Here is a 14,900-nt window from a genome sequence, read left to right on the forward strand (position 1 = left end):
AATGTGGCTATGAGTATATTTTTCATATGCAAACCAACCATACCACATCTGTCTCCTTTCATCAGGCTTCTATTGTCTAGCACATTATTCTCCTACCCTAAATCACCTCAGAACGAATACTGGTCAGCTACTGACCATACTTGTAGCCCAGAGTCCCAGAATTATCCAGATTTTCCAATCCTAACTCTGTTTAGATATTTACCTTCCATTGCCCATTCCTTCCTGAAACACACAGACACACAAAACGCTTTTACCAAGCGTTCTCACCCCTTCCCGCTCACCCCCCTCATCTGACCCCATGCCTCTCCATGTGACCCTCCTGGAATGACATGACACCATCTCTTGGTAACTGAGAAACAAGCTATTTTTCCAATGGCAACTGTCTATTAATTCTTTTGCCTCAGCTAGCTTGAATAAAAACAAAATATCACGAACATTTTACAACAATGCTCTCTGCCAGGGCTCCCAGAATGACTCACTCTCGGGTTGCTCTTGACATATTTCATAGCCTGAAGATTTTACTCACCACAGTGGTGAGCAGCTCCAGAGGGAAGAGGGTCTCTTCCTCAGAACTCACCTGTGGTTCCATGGCTGCTGATATCTTGTGTTTCAGGCTCTCTGCCCTGCTGCATAGGGCTCAGATACTAGTTTGATAGCTGAACAAGAAGACAGTTCTTCCACTCTCCAGTCTCAACTCTCCCACCCACACACCCTCAAAATCTTCCTTGACTGTGGCCCTTTCCTAGACTAATCAGTTGATATAATTGGCTCATGCAAGTGTCTGCCTCCTAGGTGCAGGGAGAATTAGGCACAGCTATTACTCAAACAGAGGACATAGCTACTGATAATGAATGTTCTTGAAATTCATATGTTGTCAAACATTAATATAAATTTCCAAGTAGGATTGAAACAGTTTCCAGGATTTTAAAAGTACAATAATTTACCAAATGATTCATTGAGAGAAACTATTAGGGGCATTTGGAACCTACTTTATTTATACTTTTATTGAATTATATAAAATGTATATTATATAAAGTATAGCATGCATATGTATATTTCTAGCCATATTACATACATATATGTATATAAAATATGTATTCACAATTACAACAAATAAAAATATGTTGTCAAAAATATAAATTTGCTCAGAATACAAGTGAATTGTCCCCAGGAGAGAAATACTTAACTCACAGTGCTCATGAGAACATAGAGCCAAGGGGAAGGAATGGGCTGGCAAGAGAGGATCTGAACTAATGTATGTGCCCAGAAATCCTGCAGCAATTATTGTAACTTCCTTTTCTCAGGATATGCAATCTGATTCTACCTCAGATGAAACAGTCTCAGGCAGAGTCAGCGCAAGCTTTCTCCAAAAGAAATTGTCTTTATGTGAATCAAATTTACGTATTGGGGCAGCGTCTATTTATTCCTCAAATTCCTATTTTCTTGCATTTACAGACACTTGGCACTGTTAACATTTCCCAGCTTCCCATGAGTTAGGTGTGGCTCTATAACTGAATACTATTCAATGAGATGTGAGCTGAATGATGTACATTTCCAGTGCAATCCTTTTAAGAAGTCAATTAGCAGCTGCATGCTAAAGGTGACTATGACAGTGAGGCCATGAGAAGGAAAGTGCCTGGGTCCTAATTACTCTACCTGGATAAGAGCCAACCTGTAAACAAATACTTACTAACAATTTAGGTGAGTAAAAATAAAATTCTACTGTATCTGAGCCATGTCATATGTATCTATTTGTTGTCACAACTCAGACTTTCCAACGAAGACAGGCATCTACTGTCTTCATTAAGCTTAGATGCTTTTCCAGACTTCAAAAACACCAAAAGTCATTTTCTTTTTCCTTTGACTCTTTTGCACTGGAATGGTGAAAATCCCACAGGCTAACCAGGTAACACTTCCACAAACCAGCTTTTAAAGATTCTACTTCAGGGATTATGGAAAGAGCTTGCCTTGTGATTGCTTTTAATTGGTACCTGTCATCTGCGTGATGGAATTTTATTAACAGAGTGTAAACATTCATTGCAATATGCAGAACACAGGAATCTTAAGCAGCTTATGAAATTCAATCAAAGTTCTTTTTATCTTTTGTGTTTGCTGATAACTCATTAAAGGTTGTTCAATGTTACAAGTGTTGCAGCAGAAATGTTCCTTGCAAACAAAAGTGATAATGTAGAGACTTTAATACAACAAAGGGGTTGAGAGTTCCTCAACATTGCACAAAATAGGAACGATCTTTCACTACAAAAGACTTTACTATAGACAAAAGAATAAATAGTCCTTAGGTATTACTAATTTTTTAAAAGAATAGAATCTACAAAATAGTTTATCAAAGGCAAGTCCTCCTCCTAATCTCTCTCTCTCTTTCTCTCTTTCTCTCTCTCTCTCTCTCTCATAACCCTAGGCAATTTGACAATCTACATTCAATTGGAGATAGTCAAGTTTTCAAGGTCTGTAGTTCATTTGATTCCCTGAAATGCAGTTGTATTGTAACATCCTCATTCTCATTCTAACAGATCTGCCTCAAACAAGGCAATAACACAAATCTCATGATTTATGTACACTCAGAAGCTTAGCAATGGATGTGTTAAGTAACAATTTGGCCAACTAGGCCTCAGTTTCTCACAGGTTAATACGCACTCATAAAATAGAATGGGCTGTGGCTAGGTTAAAAACAAAGCCGGATTAGGCTGATAGAGCAGAAATCCTCACATCTAGGCCAGTCTTTGTACCACTTTGCCCTGCTCTGCATGTACTTTTTTCATTTAACTGGGAGACTGCATATCTGAGCACACAATTTTAGGAGGTCTTCTGAAGGTAGCTGACCCAGTTTCACTGCTGACAGGATGTAGCACAGGCTACAGCATACTCTGCAAGAAGATTCTGCTGCACTGACCCTACCTGACACCAAGAGAAGTATTTCTGAGAACTTAGTCATATCAACCTTCCAAGTGCAGTACAAAGAAATGCCTTTACTTAAATGTCACAGAAGACAATATTATTAGAGGTCAAAAAAAAAAAAATTCTGTAGACACTCTATAGGTCTCAACCCAATCATGACTGAGTTTTCATACTTAAAATTAAGTTGCACACATTAAAATCTATATGCATCAAACAATGAAGACTGAGACTGAATCAAGACAGCATCAGAGGAGATTCCTTGCTCTAACGGTGGAAGAATAATCTAAACGTTAACCCAGACTGGCACACCAACCAGTGGGTCTGTAGCTTGAGGCAAAACTGGTACACTTCTTGGACATCAGAAACTGTTACAGGACAGGGAGAGGGGCACCCTAGACCCCACAAACCTGCCTGCTCTAAATAGGTTCTACCATCCACTGCATCAACACAAAACATATGAGACTTTAATGAGAAGGAACTTTAATACAATTAGGAAACAATACAGGAAAGGCAAAGAATATAGTTTCTAAATCAAGCACCCAAAGTTACTTGTCCCCTCCTGGGTAAAAGTCCACCCAACCAGGATTGCCAGAGCAAGGACCCAAAGCCTGCCACAAATCTTCCAGTGGGGACCCACAGAAAAGGATCAGAAACAACCAGACAAGTCTGGAAGGAAAAGAGCAAAATCAAAATCAAGACAAATACCACCATTGTCACCTCCCCATGGGTCTCTCACCCACATCTGTGTCACCCAGTCCACGACCAAAAGGCAAGTATACTTTCTTCACATGTCTCTCTGCTTCATGTGCCTCCTCTAGGTCTCCTCTGGCTCTCCATCCTCCTTCCTTCCTTTCTCAGTCTCCTCTGAAGCTTCTTCTCTCTCTCAGTTCCACCCTTCTTTTGGGTGGGGCAGGAAACCTGGAACTTCCCCCTTTCCTGGGGACCACCTGTTACAAAACCAGCAAATATCACCCCACCAGGGACACTGAGGAGATTATGCTTCATTAAACAAGAAATGGTAGGAGAGAAACACCTGGAGAGAGTGGCCTGAGGACAGGAAGCTGCCATATAAACCCTGGCCCACTTTGCCAGTGGTCCCAGTTAGGAGAGAACTGAACAGTATGGAAGCATATCCTTGACTGAGGGAAGACATGTGCAGAAGAGCTAGGGTGTTCCTGGCAGGTTGGGGCCCCAGGTAAAAGAGCAATGATAATATGCTGGTACATTCTCCCTCTCCCACACCCACAGTACTGATACTGACCTTGTGACATGTACTGACAACTCACAGACAACAGAGAACTGGGTCTTTTATCCCAGAGAGGAAGGATATTAGTGGTGCCACAAACACAAACCTATCAACCCCCATTCCCACCAGTGACTGGACACTCCAAGTCCATCTCCAACACTGTAACTCAGTGCTGCAAGATTAGGTCTCCAGACTTACAGAAGCCAGGAAAGACTGAAGATCTAAAATCATTTGAAGTTGGGAAAAGCAAAAAGAAAATTACCACAGTACCACCTTCTGAAAATGTATAAGTACTACAAATATCCAAGTTACTGCTACAGAAACTTAAATAAAAATATAAGGAAATCTAAAGCTACAGATGGGCACATGAAAAGATACAACACACAGAACCTTGAGACTCAGTGAATATGTCATCACAAGGAGAGAACAACTTTCCAGAATCCACCCATAAACATTTGGAAGATTTTATCTTCCTATCAGATACAGCCTTCAAAATTGTCGAAAAAAAAAAAATTCAAAGAAATGGAAGAAAACAGGGCCTCCCGGGTGGTGCAGCAGTTGAGCGCTGGGTTGCAAAGCTGCCCACAGTCTCTGCATCACTGGTTCAATCCCTGGCTACCAGCTCAAGGGTCCCACATGGTGTATAGACCTCTCCTGCCCACATGGTGCAGCAGACCTCTCCTGCCTCCCGCTGTTGCCCTCAACAGTGTATTTTATCAGTCTGCCTGTTCTGTTACCCGCTCTGGCTCTGGTGAATTCTCTCAACCTCCTGCACTTCTGACTGTACCAGGTGCTTGTATAATTCAATCAATCAATCAAAAAAAAAAAAAAAACATTAAAAAAAAAAACCTCAGAAAAACAAATGATCAGAGAAATAAAATGATTGAACAGGTAATACAAAGTAAGCCTTTAAATAAGAAAATAATAGATGCATGATACAAAAAGATCAACAGAGAAGATAAAAAATTCTGATGAAAGCAGAATAGAACAAACACAAGATTGAATTAATGACCTTAAATATGGTAATACACAAAAGACCCAGGTAGAATAAGAAAAGAAGTATGGGTAGGAGCTGCAGCGCAGGGTGTGGGGCGGGGGGTCAGGGGGTGTAGAGGCGCAGGGAGGGGACACAGGTTCACTGCAGTGTGAGCCCTGCACTCTATCCCTCACTCGCCGCCAGTGGTCCAACTTGTTGCCCCCACGCCCTGCCACCGCCCTGCAGAAATGCTTCGATTACCCTCAGTCCTTTGCCAGATTAGGCTGGTGTCCAGGGCCCTGGCTCCTCATCTCACTCGTGCTTATGCCAAAGATGTAAAATTTGGTGCAGATGCCCGAGTCTTAATGCTTCAAGGTGTTGACCTTTTAGCTGATGCTGTGGCGGTTACTGTGGGGCCAAAGGGAAGAACAGTGATTATTGAACAAAGTTGGGGAAGTCCCAAAGTAACAAAAGATGGTGTGACTGTTGCAAAGTCCATTGACTTAAAAGACAAATATAAAAATGTTGGTGCCAAATTTGTTCAAGATGTTGCCAACAATACAAATGAAGAGGCCGGGGATGGTACTACTACTGCCACTGTACTGGCCTGCTCTATTGCCAAGGAAGGCTTCGAGAAGATTAGCAAAGGTGCTAATCCAGTGGAAAAATATGGAAGGTGTGATGTTGGCTGTTGATGCTGTAATTGCTGAACTTAAGAAGCAGTCAAAACCAGTGACAACCCCTGAAGAAATTGCTCAGGTTGCTACGATTTCTGCAAATGGAGACAAAGAAATTGAAAACATCATTTCTGATGCAATGAAAAAGGTTGGAAGAAAGGGGGTCATCACAGTAAAGGATGGAAAAACACTGAATGATGAATTAGAAATTATTGAAGGTATGAAGTTTGATCGAGGTTATATTTCTCCATACTTTATTAATACATCAAAAGGTCAGAAATGTGAATTCCAAGATGCCTATGTTCTACTGAGTGAAAAGAAAATTTCTAGCATCCAGTCCATTGTACCTGCTCTTGAATTTGCCAGTGCTCACCGTAAGCTTTTGGTTATAATTACAGAAGATGTCGATGGAGAAGCTCTGAGTACACTTGTTTTGAATAGGCTAAACGTTGGTCTTCAAGTTGTAGCAGTCAAAGTTCCAGGTTTCAGTGACAATAGAAAGAATCAGCTGAAAGATATGGCTATTGCTACTGGTGGTGCAGTATTTGGAGAAGAGGGATTAACTTTAAATCTTGAAGATGTTCAAACCTCATGACTTAGGAAAAGTTGGAGAGGTCATTGTGACCAAAGATGATGCCATGCTCTTGAAAGGAAAAGGTGACAAGGCTCAAATGGAAAAACGTATTCAAGAAATCATTGAGCAGTTAGATGTCACAACTAGTGAATATGAAAAAGAAAAACTAAATGAACTTCTGGCAAAACTCTCAGATGGAGTAGCTGTGCTGAAGGTTGGTGGCACAAGTGATGTTGAAATGAATGAAAAGAAAGACAGAGTAACCCATGCCCTCAATGCTACACGAGCTGTTGTTGAAGAAGGCATTGTTCTGGGAGGAGGCTGTGCTCTGCTTTGGTGCATTCCAGCCTTGGACTCATTAACTCCAGCTAAAGAAGATCAGAAAATTGGTATAGAGATTATTAAAAGAACACTCAAAATTCCTGCAATGACTATTGCTAAGAATGCAGGTGTTGAAGGATGATTAATAGTTGAGGAAATTTTGCAGAGTTCCTCAGAAGTTGGTTATGATGCTATGGTAGGAGATTTTGTGAATATGGTGGAAAAAGGAATAATTGATCCAACCAAGGTCGTAAGAACAGCCTTATTGGATGCTGCTAGAGTAGCCTCTCTGTTAACTACAGCAGAAGTTGTAGTTACAGAAATTCCTAAAGAAGAGAAGGACCCTGCAATGGGTGGAATGGGTGGAATGGGAGTAGGAATGGGAGTAGGTATGGGAGGTGGCATGTTCTAATTCCTAGAATAGTGATTTACCATTATTGATGAACTGTGAGAGGAAGCGCAAAGCAGGGTTCCTCATCTATAACTTCAGAGAAGTCAGTTGAAGGAAATGACTGAAGAAAAGGCTGGCTGATGTTTAAGAAAATCACTATAATCATCAGTTATAGGTTTCAGTTGACAACATATAATGGTTTACTGCTGTCATTGTCCATGCCTACAGATAATTTATTTTGTATTTTTGAATAAAAAGACATTTGTACATTCCTGATGACTGAGTGCAAAAGCCATGTACCAATGTACTGCTTTAAACTTAAATCACTGAGGCATTTTTACTACTATTCTGTTAAAATCAGGATTTTAGTGCTTGCCATCACCAGACGAGAAGTTAAGAAGCAGCCCTTCTGTGGAAAGAAAAATAATTGTGTACAAAGTAGAGAAATATCCAATTATGTGACAACCTTTGTGTAATAAAAATTTGTTTAAAGTTAAAAAAAAAAGAAAAGAAGTATGAAGTAAAAAGAAGAAGTACTTTAAGAATTAACTGATTCCACTAGGAAAGGCAAAATAAGAATAATGGGTATTCCAGAAGGGGAAGAAAGAGAGATAGAGATGGGAATAAAGAACTTATTCAAAGAAATAACTAAGGATAACTTCCTAAACATAGGGAAGGTACAAGATATATTAATACAAGTCCATGAAGTTGAAAGAACATCTGGTTATCTAAAGGTAATTAGACCTACAGGAAGACATACACTTATGAGACTTCCAAGAGTTTAAGACAAAGAAATAATATTGAATGTGACTTGGAGGTGTATGTGGGGTGGGGGAAGCAGATAACCTATAAAGTTACTTCTGTTGGACTTTTAAATGGTGAGAAAGTGAAATCTTTTCCTCTAAGATCATGCACAAGGCAAGAAAATCCACTTTCACCCTGCTTTTTAACATAGTACTAGAAATCCTAACTAGAGAAATTACACAAGAGAATAATATAAAAGGAATCAAAATTGGGAAAGAAGTAAAACTATTAGCAGATTACACAATGATACTCATAGAAAATCCTAAAGACTCCACTTAAAAAAAAAACTATTAGAATAAATGAGTACAGTAAAATAGTGAGTTACAAAATCAATTTACAAAAGTTAACTAACACATTCTTATAAACAAAAACTGAACTACAAGAGAAAGAAATCAATCCCATTTACTATTACATCAAGAAGTACTGAATACATAGTACCCCTGGTGGCGCAAGGGGTTATGACACAACCTATGAAGCTATCTGCAGACACTGCAGCGTGAGTTCGATCCCCAGTCACCTCACCTGACTCGCCCGCTGCTCCCCTCAATGTATGTCACAATCTACCTGCTCTGCTCCCCACTCTGTCTCTGGTGAATCCTCTCACCCCCGCACCTCTGGCCATACCCCAGTTCTTATATACATAAATAAATAAATCTTCAAAAAAAATTTTTTTTAAAAAAAGAAGTACTGAATACCTAAGGATAACCTTTTTTTTGGACATGTTTTCTTTATTAAATCTTACTAGCATTCTTTAAGGGACAAACTCACAGACAAATAGATCACAGTTAAGAAGTCTTATTTTTACAAATTAAGATGTCTCTAAGTTACTTCCATTTTACCCTCAGTGATGCTCTTTATCTTTATTCTGGGGTTCTAGATAATATTCAGGTCCCACAGTTCCCACAAATGCAACAAATTCCCATCTGAATCCTTGTAATAGTGCACCAATGAAGGAAACATTGCAAAGCTACCCATGTTTCTCCAAGCCTCATTGCAGCACCAAGGATCCCTCAGCCCTCATGAAGCCAACTCCTCTTGGGCAGATTCTATTTTTTATTTATTTATTTATTTTTTTTTAAAAAAGATGATTCTTTTTTTTTTTTATAGAGGCATGTTTTATTTATTTATTTGTTTGTTTGTTTGTTTTGTTTATACATGCACTGGGTACAGTCAGAAGCGCGGGAGGGTGAGAGAATTCACCAGAGCCAGAGCGGGGAGCAGAGCAGGCAGAAGGACCGAAGTACACTGCTGAGGGGAGCAGCGGGCGGCAGGGGAGGTCTGTGCGCCATGTGGGACCCTCCTCCAGTGGCCGGGGAGCAACCGGGGATCGAACCCGCGCTGCAGAGGCCGCGGGCAGCTTCGAAACCTAGCGCTCAACCGCTGCGCCACAGGGGAGGCCCTTGGGCAGATTCTAAAGGTGTCCTTTCTGTCTTTAATTGTTTATAATCTGCAAGTTCTCTTTTACTGGGACCATATTCATGTCCATGGGCCATGTCTGACAGCATTTTGACCAATCTCTATTCTATTTACTTATTTGAAGGCTTACTTTCTATTATCTGTTTGATCATTTTATTTCTCTGATCATTCATTTGTTTTTCTAGGTTCTCTTCCATTTCTTTTAATTTCTTTGTTATGACAATTTTGTTTTTTTAATTTTTATTTTATATATATATATATTTTACATCATTCTTCCTTTTATCATGACATGACAATTTTGAAGTTTGTGTCTGACTTCAGGATACTTAATATTCAGCTGTCCAGCTGCATAGGAATAAACTTAACAAAAGAGAAGACCAAATTGTACAATGAAAATTATAATACATTACTAAAAGAAATAGGAGACAAAAAAAAAAATGGAAAGATATCCCCTTCTCATGGATTGGAAGAATTGACATTGTTAAAATAGACATCTTACCCTATGCAATAAACAGATTCAATGCAATCCCTATCAAAATTTAACAACACTCTTCAGAGACATATAACAAACATTACTGAAATTTATATGGAACCAAAAAGACCCTGGATATTTAAAGCAATTCTGAATTTAAAAAAAAAGGAATAACAGAGGTATCAGATTCTCAGGCTTCAAATTATACTAAAAAGTTATAGTAATAAAAACAATATGGTAGACACACCAATGGAATAAATTGAGAGTTCAGAAATAAACCAAACCCTGTATGGACACTTAATCTACAGCAGAGATGCCAAGAGTATACATTCACAAAAGGAAAGTCTCTTCAACAAATGGTGCTGGAAAATCTAGATAATCACATACAAATGAATGAAACTAGACCACTATCTCACACCATACATAAAAATTAATTCAAAATGAATTAAAGAATTGGATATAAGACCTGAAACCATTGAAACATAGAAGAAAACATTGACAAAAAACACCATGACATTGGCTTTGAGTGTCTCTGGAGACAACTCCAACAACAAGGAAAACAAAAGCAAAAATAAACAAATGTGTGATTATTTCAAACTTAAAAATTCTGTACAGCAAGTTAAAAAAATCTATCTTTAAAATGAAAATCATCCTAGAGATTCAGAAAATATATTTGTAAATCATACATCTAACAAGGGCTTATATTCAAGACCTACAAATAACTCAAACAGTTCAATAACAGCAACAAGGAGTCTCCCTGATGGTGTAAGGGGTTAAGACACAACACTATGAAGATATCGATAGCTACTGCAACACGAGTTCCATCCCCAGCCAGGGAGGTGATCTACATGGCACAGTAGACCTCTCCTATCTTGCCCACTGCTTCCCTCAGCAGTGTATTTCAGTACATCTGCTTGTTCTGCTCCCCACTCTGTCTTAGTGAATCCTCTCATCCCCCACATCTCTGGCCTACACCCCAGCTCTTATATGTATTTAAATAAAACTTTAAAAAATAAAATAATAAGAACAGCAACAAAACCCAATAAAAAATTGGGCAGCAGAGTTAAATAGACACTTCTTCAAAGAAGACATATAGATGACCAACAGACACATGAAAAAATGTTTATTATCACTAATCATCAGGGAACTGCATATCAAAACCACAATAAGATACATCTGGAGGGGATGAGCCTATACTTCTAAATCATATAACAGTGTTGTAAACCAATGTTTCCTCAATTAAAAAAAAAAATGAAAAACAGCCACATACTATACCACACCTGTGAGAATAACCCACATTAAAAAAGACCAGAAACAAGTGTTGGCAAGGGTATGGAGAAAAAACTGTTGTTGGCAACGTGGACTGGTCCAATGACTATGGAAGACATATAGAGGTATCACAAAACATTAAAAATAGATCTCCTAATCCAGCAACTCAACTCTGAGGTATCTACCTAAATAATGTAAAAGCACTAATATGAAGGGATATATATTCTTAATTTCTTTGCAGAACTTTTAACACAACAGAAGTTATAGAAACAACTATGTATCCAAGGATAAGTGGATTAAGAAGATGTGGTTTGTATACACAAAGAAATACTATCCAGCTATTAAAAAAATAAGATTAACCATTGACATTCTCAACAACATGGATGGAACTGGATGGGATTACACTAAAAGAAGTAAGTCATAAGGAGAAAGACAAATGCCAGACATTGTCATTCATATATGGAATATAGAGAAAAAAAAATAAAGGGTCAGGCAAAAACAAATCAAACACAAACCCCAGAAATCTGGCTGTAAAATTTGGAATACCAGAAAGGGAAGGGAAAGTGGAAAACTAAGCATGAAGGGGGCCCAATGAACTATCACGGATGATTATAGATTTTGGTGGTGGGTGTGGTGTGGTAACACACATCTGAGAAAATGTAAAACTATATATCTGAATCATAATGTTTTATTCAAGGTTACCTCCATAAAATTTTTTTTTAATAAAAATAATAGAGTAATGAAAGCACTAGAGGCCAAGGAGAAATTCTTGTCCTTGTCTTACTTCTTTTGCTCTTCCCTTAATCAATGAAGAAATCATCACTCCCTGAACTTTTGTCCTTTCCCTAATTGAAGAAGAAATTACTGCTCCCCTTTTTATGATCTAGAAGACTATAGTTTGAGATCATATCATGCAGGTGTAATTTTGTCTGTAAATATGTCCTCTCTAAGAAATTCATTTTTTTCACTCTAAGAGTAAAGATGAAGTCATCCCCTCTTTAGTATGTAAACCCACCTCTCTCCTTGATGACCCAACTCCCTTATTATGGGATATACATTCCTGGTTAGCTCTAGTATACTTTTGAATTTATAGTTGTGCAAAATTCTCCTTTAATTATTAAGTTCTTTTTCTCCTAAAAATAATAAAATTCAAATTGCTCTATTAAAATAATACTTATCACACTGACATGCAAACATTTATCTACATGTGTAACATCTCTGTAAATTAGAGTTAGACATCACCATATAGTCTTGCTGGAATTCACTAGATTCCCAGCGAATGCGTAAAGAATATTTTTTCATCCCTTTATAGAACACATTCGTAAGCAGGACACCAGAAATATTATAGCTTCCCTTCCAAAGTATGAATTGGGTGCCCCCACTGTGGTTTTGTAGAGTTGCTGGGTCTAACTCTGGTCTTGTTTGCCCAGCCCCACCCCCTGAGCAGCATAGTCCTTTCAGTGTCCTGTGGATTCTATAGTGGCTTCCCTCCTCTTTGACAGCAAGGTCACAACAACCCTTTCTCCCTCCTCCATCATCCTCCACAGACAGCACTGGCATCCTCCAAATTCTGTCCTCTTTTTGGGGCAAAGGAAATGGGCATGTCACACTCAAGCACCAGTGTCTACAAATCAGTGGGGATGCTCAGCACTGGGACTCCTCTTTTGCCCACTATTATACCACTATTTGTCATGTTCATTTCCTGAAACTATGAGAATGAAAATTGTATTGCAAGTGGTGTCAAGTTTAAATCTTTGGACATCAAAAGACTCTTCTACCTTTTCTGGGGATAAAATTCTGCCCTTCAAAATACAACAGTTCATCTCCCATTCCCCAAATCTGATTCTTAAATGCAAATACTGATCACATTTTCATATCCTACTACATTAAATTCTCAAAAATTCACCATGCTCAAATAAGTAAAGAAGTTTGTTTACTTTTTAAGGGTGCCACAACTATATCAAAAGCTCTTCTTACTGGTGTACATTATTCAACTTTTCTTAAGCTGTCTATAGAAAACTGCCTGGAATAGAAAAGATTCCCAGTGAATGCATAAAGAATATTTTTTCATCCCTTTATAGAAGAACACATTCTTAAGCAGGACACCAGAAATATTATAGCTTCCCTTTGTATCACATTCTCCTTTTAATACTTTGTTGTAAGCACTTCAGAGGAGCAACCACATTAGAAACTGACACCCTCTTTCATCTGTAATAAATACCACTCTAATCTGACTTGCCAGCAAAATGACTTGAGGCCAGCACACAACCCCATAATCTAATGGGTAATGTGCATTTAGCAGGTAATAGATGCTTCAAAAATCTACTTTAGCTTCCGTTAGCTTTGGTCACTGGAAAATAAATAAGAGCCCTTGGCTACTCTTCCTTTGCAAATAAATACAATGTGAATCTAGAAGACAGTAAATTAAGTTTTAAAACCAGCTGGTTGACCTTCTATCTTCTATCAGCCAAGTGGTCGCCAGAGTAAATAACACTCATTTCTCTCCGTGTCAGGACCCGGTAAGTTTACGCTGCTCAGTGTGACTGTGAGTTCTCCCTTCCCCTTGTCCCTGGGACCCACTGACAGCCTAGGCTCTGGGTCTCAGAAAACAGACCTCATCTGGTTTACATTTCCTTTGAGCCTCACTCTGAAGGCTAATGGGGAGATTTCAGATTTCTTTGCTAACACTATGGACTAAGTGATAAAAATCCCAGTGGAATTCAGACTTCCTCCATATTTATATATGTCTGTAGGGCAATTGTGAGTTAATAATCTTTTCCTGAAACCACTTTATATTTAACAATTATTTCTGGCTTTATTCCCTCCTTCCCAAAGGAAATTTCCTTTAAGTTTATTGCTAGCATGTATATAAAAATGGTCTTTCTAAAATGCTATGATTTTGCTTGGCTTTGAGTTTATTTAAACTGATTTTAAAGAGTATGGTCTTTCTCTGACCATTTATTATATTTTAATATTAGTATAGATTGAAATTAGGTCTTCAAAATATATACACATTTGTGTATATACAAAATATACACAACTTTGAGTACTCAAGTATGCCTCATAACTTAGGAATTAGAACTTTAAAAGATTTCCTAAATACCTATCTTATCTACATAAAATGTCATTCACTGTAGATTGACATAGGTGTGAATTATGACCTAGATCTCTTTCATTTTTGTTTCTTTAGCTTTGAAATTTCACCTAAGTAGCTCACATATGACAAAACAAAGTGCATGTGTTAACCCAGACCAAGTAGATGACTAGTTTCTGAGATACAGTTTGGATTTATTGATTTCTCTCCTCTTTTTAAGTCTACTGTCCCTTTTGACACTTCACAGTGTCAAACTGCATCCCTAGGAATTGGGCCTGTTTTCATTTGAAGTCACCCATATCAGCTTATCTTGTTTTGTGGGATATTCTTCCTGTTCAATTACAGCTGTTGTTAGCAGATTCTCTGGTCAACCAGGGTGGTTGATAGGAGGCAGAACAAAGGGGGAAACAAAAGAAGATGAAACCAGGATTCTGTGATTGCTTCTACTATGAGTTTATTATATAAAAAAGTATGGTCAGCTTCTCTCTCTTTTCAGTTAAAACAATGTAATTTATCTTAATCTTTTTAGAGGTCCATTGTAAGGTGTAAAAGGATTTGAAAGATTTTTTTTATTCTCTATTCTGTATGTATTTGGTATTTGATGTAACTTTAAAGGGAAAAAGAGATACTTATTAAAAATCAATTTATTAATATAAAAATACAAGCAGCAAACACATGCAAGTACTAACTTCTTTTGTGATTGAAGAAATGCAAATGAAAACCTGCAAAGTTTTAAAGAATTGA

General features: G+C 38.1%; 1 protein-coding gene across 1 annotated transcript; it reads left to right on the forward strand.

The window, feature by feature from the left end:
- Positions 1-5,386: 5,386 nt before the first annotated feature.
- On the forward strand, positions 5,387-7,122 carry LOC311183865 (60 kDa heat shock protein, mitochondrial-like; the record flags this gene model as incomplete). Its single annotated transcript, XM_084253527.1, is given in 4 exon segments — positions 5,387-5,803; positions 5,805-6,401; positions 6,403-6,849; positions 6,853-7,122. Coding segments are annotated over 4 exon segments (1,731 nt in total).
- Positions 7,123-14,900: the final 7,778 nt, after the last annotated feature.

This window comes from Talpa europaea (assembly GCF_964194135.1).
Source record: "Talpa europaea genome assembly, chromosome: 1".
Lineage (NCBI taxonomy): Eukaryota > Metazoa > Chordata > Mammalia > Eulipotyphla > Talpidae > Talpa > Talpa europaea.